Below are 7,207 nucleotides of genomic sequence, written 5' to 3'. Positions count from 1 at the left end.
TTCTTAAAAGTGAACTTTTTAATAGATGTTGGAATTGTGAAAATACTTGTATTTAATTGGTTAAAGTAATGTAGCTTGTCAATGGGCCCTTGGTCTACTGGCGAAGTTGAATGGCTCAAAAAGAACTCACCAAAAATCAAGTCTTGCCAAGTTCAAAGCTCCATGATTGTGTCATAATAATATAAAACACCTAATTTTTAAAAGCCAATATATTCACTACCAAACACAAATAGATTTTTAAATAGATGACTACAACTACCACCTTAAAAAACACAAATTCATTCACTTTGTATTTAATTTTTTTTCACTAAAATCTCTCACAACACACCAAACTAGTTTTTAAATAGATGACTACATCCGCCACCTTAAAAAACACAATTCATTCAATTTTTTAAATAGATGACTACAACCGCCACCTTGAAAAACACAAACTCATTCAATTTTTTTTCACTAAAATCTGTCACAACATACCAAACTAGAAGTGTCGTACTTGGGATTGCAAATTGCAATCGCGCAACTTTATCACCATTCTTGGTCAAATGGATCATGGCGGCTGGTCCGAAAGCTTATATGAAATATCATGCAAAAATAATATAGACAGGGAAGCAGCTTATCAAACAGTGCAACAGAAAATTCAGAGGGAGCAACTCTATTATAGTATACTTTAAGCAGAACATATTCAAGCAATTATTAGCTGGTAGTCAAAAACAATTTCTCAGTATTGTGAATTCATTAATTCCTACGAATGGAGCCACCGCCGAGAACTGTAAGAGACTATTCAATTCAGTTTCATAGTACAGAGAAATCTTGATAAATTTGCAATGTTACAGTTTACTACATTAAATGTTTTTGAAAAAATAAATTAAAAATTAGTGATCAGTTTCCTGTTTTCCTGTGGTTGGAACCCATGTACGTAACAGTTTAGGCTGTAGTTCCATTGTCAAAATCCAAAGATATAAGAAGCTAGGCAGCAGCCAGAATGTTTGAAAGTAGTTGCTAATTACTTATATTTTCTTGGGGTTAAAATTCAAATGCTCAGTAGGCTAGGCTGTAGTCAGAACGAACCAGCAAATTGCCAATCAATTTCTGCTATTCACTTTAGGCTTGCCTAGTAGGTTGGGCTGTAGCCCTTAGCCAACATTTCCAGGTTGCCAATTAGTTTCATTTTATTATTTGGGGCGGGAATCTTCAGAAGCAAGTTGCGAATTAGTTTCATTTTTTTTACTAGGAGTTGGAATTGACAAAATGGCACGCTCTGGAAACTGCAGATTGACAAAACAAAACATATTTTTATCTTTTTAAATATTTTTTTACAAGAGTTTCTAGGCGAAAACCCTAAAAATATGCTGAATTGAGGAAGCTTGAAAAATCCTTATAAGTCCTATAATGATAATGACAATACAGGTGCTGATACCAATTGCATACGGCAGTGAAGGAACTGAGATAGTAACTCTGATCGATGTTCTCAGCTATGCTGGTGCCCACGTTACGGTGGCCTCAGTTGAAGGGGACTTGCAGGTTGTGTGTTCGAATCATGTAAAGTTGGTAGCAGACAAGTTCATTTCAGAGTGCGTGTCCAACAAATATGACCTTATCATCCTACCGGTATGGTCTAATTTATCTGTTTTTAAAATTCCCTTATGCTGCAGTTACTAATTGTTGAGAAGTCTTCCAATTACTGATTAATAAGGTATTGTATTAAAAGAATTTGCACATCAACAGCAGTGATGTTTATATACTTTCAGAGTTGTGTCACAAAATAGATTTCAACTTCCAAGTTTGATAAAATCCACAGTTTTATTTTTTTTTATCATCAAGGTACCAAGCATTTGAATCTTCCATATTTCATTTTGGCACCGGCTTGTAGAGTGTGTTGGGAACTTGGGAGTCAATCTAGCAGTGCAAAGCTTTGCTTGAAACCTAGCTCTCTTGTGCGCATCGCCTCATTTCACCTATCATATAGTACAGATTTGAGAAATCTATAAAAAGATCTTCCCTGGTCAAATTTGTCTAAGCGTTGTTCCTCTTCATTCCCCATGCTATTATCATTTGTTGAAAGTTGCAACAGGCCAAAAAAATTCAAGTCCAGGAAGGTTTCGGTCATTTTTCTCAGTTTTTGTGGACTATTGGACTTCTTCGAATAAACAACTCTCAATTCAGTAAACAGACATCACTAAATTTATCAAATCACTGCTACAATGTGTCGGACCATGTCTTGTCAAAGCCCCTAAGAAATCTAGTAGACAAAGCACAATGAAAGTGCAAGCAAGCCACATCCAAAAGGCAAAAATGGTCTTCAGCTGTGTCATCCCACCCAAAACTAATTCTGACGAACCCCTGTGGCAAGCAGGAAACATAAACTGCTGCCACTAAAATCATCTTTGAAGAGTGAGAATAAAAGATTTTCACTCAAGGGAAGGAAATTTTCGCTTGATGTGGATTCGCTGGAATTAGGTAGCAATAAATTCTTCCCTTAAAGTCCAAAAAGCATCATTACTTCTAAATAAGTGCCTAGATAAGAAAATTTCCTAATTTGTTTTTCTAATTTAATTTCTATCTTCCTTTTTCCCTCTTCAATTTTTCCCTAATTTCACATTTTGCCTTCCTTTTTAATCTTATGATTTTTTTTTTCCTTTCTTTTAATCATTATTTAATAGGATGCACTTTGTAAATCATTGAAGCTTTACGTCATGATTTAACCATTAAATTTTTTAAATGGTTTGTGTCTCTTTTCTTTTTCTTGATGAGAATTTAAGAAAAATCATCTGCCAAAATGTGTTAAAACAATTATGTATTTTTTCTTCATAAGATTCATAAGGGATGTGGATGACATGGATGCACATGTTGAGGTAAGTTTTACAGAAGGGTTATCCTCAGATCTCTGTAGCTTAGTTAAATGAGATGCATGCTTACTGTGTGGTCCTTGTGGGCGGGTTAAATTATTTTGTTTGGTTTTGAAATGTGTCCATCTTCACAATATTACTTCTATTTATCAAGTAAACAACGTCAAAAAAATAAAAAACGACTTGCATATTGTTTACAATGTCCTATGGTGACCTGAGCACACTGCTATACTTTTTGCTTACATTTTTCAGTTAGTTTTATGTATTTTATTTGACTTACTTTAACTTTTAGGCCTTGATTCTTAATGAGCAACGCTCATGCAGGGAGGAATTCCTGGTTCAGAAAGATTGCGAGACTGTAAAGTTTTGGAAAACATTACCAAGGCTCAAGCAGATAAGGGGCAACTTTTTGGGGCCATAGGTGCAGCTCCTGCAGTTGTTCTGGAGGCATGGGATTTACTCAAGGGACGGAAGGTAAATCCTTCTTAAAACGACATTTTGTGGTATCCATAAGAAAGGAGCTCATTTCAAATTGTGGTGATTACTAATTTGTTAAATTACTAAAAACATGGCAGGTTATTTTGTTAGTATATATTAACAACACAGGCCGGGGGATCTAATGTTTGAGAAATCTATTTTCATAAATTCAGAACTTGGGCTCTCTGTAGTTTTTATTTTTTTATTTTTGCTGAAGGTAGGGTTAAGAGACCCTAAACCCATGGACAATTGTTGGCTCAGATGCTGATTCTCATTCGGTGCTAACTAACCAAACTGGGAAAATAATTTTGCAAATTGGGTTGAAGTTTAGAATAATTTTATCATTTGTTTACTAATCTATGTTTTGTAGAAACTTAGTGAAATCTTGAAACTGAAAGATTCTGTTTTACAAACTGAGGTAGACTTATCGTTTGTCTGCCAAAAGATTTGGATAAAAAATAAAAATATTAGCAATATTAGTCAGTCACTTTTTACCCTAATTATACCTAGTCTTTATTTATGGCTATAGAATCCTGTAATGCCGTGTTTACTAGGACATCTGACCAGCCAACTTTTTAAATGGAAAACTGCCTCCAAGTGGATTGCATATTAATCTTCTGTTACAGGCTGCAGCTGCTTGTGTTTGACTCAGCATTTTCTTCATGTTTGAAAATGTTCTATCAATGAGTTTGGCAGAAAAGTAAAATTAATTATTTTTGTCTGTTCTATTTTCGTGCCCGCAAATGTTTTCCAATGTATATGATCAAGTGATTCAAATTACTATGAATATTTACTTTCTGTCAGAGTAGAAAAGTGAAGTCATGCTTGGAAGACAACTTGATGCTAATTATATTCACTTTGCTGGTACTCAAAGGCAACATGCCACCCTTCATATATGAACCAGCTATTTTCTGCAGTGCCAGTGGACTGTAGTGTGCAGGTAGATGGACCTGTTAGTACCTGCCAAGGTCCTGCCTTGACATTGGACTTTGCACTATCTCTTGTTGAACAACTTTATGGCAAGCAAGCTTTGGAGAAAATGCAGACGTTTGCTGTAAGTTTTCTTTTCACTTGGAAAATATTGCTTTCAAGATTAATCTTTATAATGATATACAGTTAAAGAATTTGTGATGGCATTACCTTTTCAATCACATAGAGGTCAAGTTTGAATCAAATATGTTCTGATTCTCCTCTTTTGCAGTGATGGTCATATAAACTAAAAACATTTGTATAGAAACCAGAAGGCAAATTATTAGTTATAATACGTATTACGTATTCCCCTGTCTAAAAGGTAGACAGATTCAATTTTTAACCTAATATCTGCATTTTATCTGCATTTGAAAAATGAGATGAAAAAAGAAAAAGAAATCATAAGTTTGGATATAAATTCAGGAAATATAGTTTATGATAAGTACTAGGGTGTAGCAATCTTAATACTAAATTATCTCAGTTGTGATAGCAATTGTACTAGATTGTGATAGCAATATCACAATTTGACTTGCTGTGGAAATTATCTCCTGCTTATCACTAAATTATTTGTCGAGTAGAGGTTATATCAAAAACTGACATTATCTTAATTTGGGCTTTTTACTTTGCACCCTCAAAGGAGAATGGACTGAAATTTTTAAAAATAATTAATTCAATTTCCAACCACAAGTACTATATTAGAGGGTGTGATGCATGAAGAAAGGTTTTGATGTAGGTTTGGTGAATTAACGTACTTTTAAGAAATTTGTACAATATCCAATAGGTACAGATTTCTCTTTTGTAGAAGGTGCCCATGCAAGAAGAAAATAGTGGGTTCCATCCATTAGGAAGAGGCAGTTGAGGAAGGCTTTGAATAAAAACTCTAATACAATTTCAATTATCTTGAAGGCAGTGAGAAAGCAGAAGGTAGGTCACTCTTAAATTTTAATAGAACCTACCAAAGGCATTTTTGCAAACTTGTGAGGACAGCTTAATTTATGGTAGGAATGGAACATTTGGACAGTAACATTCATACGTTGGCCAATAAGGGGCTCACATGCAGGTTTTTATGTATGCAATTATCAATGGAGAATGCGTTTTTAAGTATTGGGAAAAGACGCATTGGAGGACTAGTAAGTGTATTTGGCAAAAGTATAGTTACAAGCGGCCAAATAATTATTATTATGTTATGGAGATCAGTTAACGCGTGGGTTGGTAGTTGGCAGTTAATAGTTGGTAGTCTTGACTCTTAACCAACCTAGATACTATTTATATATTGTTGGTTGTAGTTGGGAGATCTGACTTTAAGTTATCATTGCACTTGTTGCATATGTCTGAATGGAAAAAATCCTCTATCTTTCTGGAAATTGTATCCATACTTGATGTTCTATGTTCTATAAGTTACATTGTTGTTTACTGTTAAGTAACACAACCTTACCATAGTACACATTTAACAATAAACGAGAATGTAACATACAAAACATAGAACATCAAGTGCAAATACTCCAAAACATAGAGCTTCTATCCCATTCAGTAATATGCAATAAGTACAATGGCAAGGGAGAATCAAATCTCCCAACTACAATGAACAACATATAAATAGTGTACGAGGTTGGTTAAGACTACCGACTGCTTCTAACTGACAACTACCAAGCCACACGTAGTCAGAGACTAATCTCCTCAAATGCAAAAGATAACAATATTTAGTTAGCCAGCTATAATTATACTTTTCTGACTACACTTAGGTTATTAGTTCCAATCTTTTCCCTTGAGAATATTTAATTGTCGTTTTTGCAAACTAGGGAATTAGGGAGAAAAGCTTTTAAAGATGCCTTTGGTTTAACATGAATGTTGCCATCTTTCATGGTGTCCTTGACTCCTTGCGCATGAGCTTCAAACCCATAAAGAACCAATAGTATGCACTCTTGCATAGATTATGGATAGAGGATGTATCAAAAATGGTTGGTGAATTTATAGGAGGATACATCTGCACATCAAAGACATCTCAAAAGAGGATAGATGAATTGTGCCAAGATATGCATAGGGAGTTCAAGCAACATCTATCCAAAATCATAATTCTCAAAGCAGGAGGTCTATAATGGTTACGAGTGGTTGATTGAAAATTTGTATACTTTTTCTTTGAAAGAGTTGTGAAGTGTTGAACTTATGGCATCTGTTGGATATCTAATACCTGATTATTGTTCAGAAGAAACAATATATACTCACATACATACATACATACATACATCCATATATATATACACACACACACATATACATATACAAATAGAGAGAGTATTATATTTGACTATCCAAAATGATTCAATCTGTTTGAGTACTGATTCAATCTTTGTTATGATGCAGCGATCATACTGTGATAACATCACAGGTTGCATGAATTGTGGATGTGACTGTTCTGTCACATACTATTCTCCCACTATCATGGGTTATATTATTATTAGTCCATTCACCGACTGTTGTTGGGTGCTCATGAATTATTAGAAACCGATTATGATCGGGCTCATGAGATATATAATCACTGAATGTGATTTGTGTTAATGGATTATAATTAACGTTGTTAAGGGTCATCTCATGTAGAGACATGACCCTACGGGTCCAAAGGACATGTAGAGTCATGTCTCTACGTGAGACATAACCACTCCATCCCTTATATATATTGAGTGCTATGATCGCTTGGAAACACATCAACTATCACATGTTATTACCTGCAATCTGCATATAGATTCACCTGCAACCAATAAAGGATTAGTATTGTTCATTGGAAGATTCAAACACAAGTAAGATATCAGAAGCAGTTGATTGATAACAGAATTGAAGCATTCATATACAGTCAATTCTATTGTTATCTGGAAATTAAATTGAAAGATAAACTCTACCATTGATCTACATTCCTTAACATG

The 7,207-nt window shown here is 34.4% G+C and overlaps 1 protein-coding gene across 1 annotated transcript in view; it reads left to right on the top strand.

Annotated features, from left to right (window-relative positions):
* Window positions 1-449: 449 nt before the first annotated feature.
* LOC149549420 (protein DJ-1 homolog A-like) overlaps window positions 450-7,207 on the top strand; it is a 47,249-nt gene continuing 40,491 nt past the window's right edge. Inside the window, exons 1-4 of the mRNA XM_089792800.1 lie at window positions 450-766; window positions 1,405-1,605; window positions 3,168-3,317; window positions 4,195-4,374. Of these exons, the coding sequence (XP_089648926.1) occupies window positions 746-766; window positions 1,405-1,605; window positions 3,168-3,317; window positions 4,195-4,374 (552 nt within the window). The 5' untranslated portion in view covers window positions 450-745. The remainder of the gene's footprint in view (window positions 767-1,404; window positions 1,606-3,167; window positions 3,318-4,194; window positions 4,375-7,207) is intronic.

Source organism: Cupressus sempervirens, chromosome 7 (assembly GCF_028749045.1).
Source record: "Cupressus sempervirens isolate cs-2001-9-10 chromosome 7, ASM2874904v1, whole genome shotgun sequence".
NCBI lineage: Eukaryota > Viridiplantae > Streptophyta > Pinopsida > Cupressales > Cupressaceae > Cupressus > Cupressus sempervirens.
This window is presented reverse-complemented; position numbering and strand designations above follow the sequence as displayed.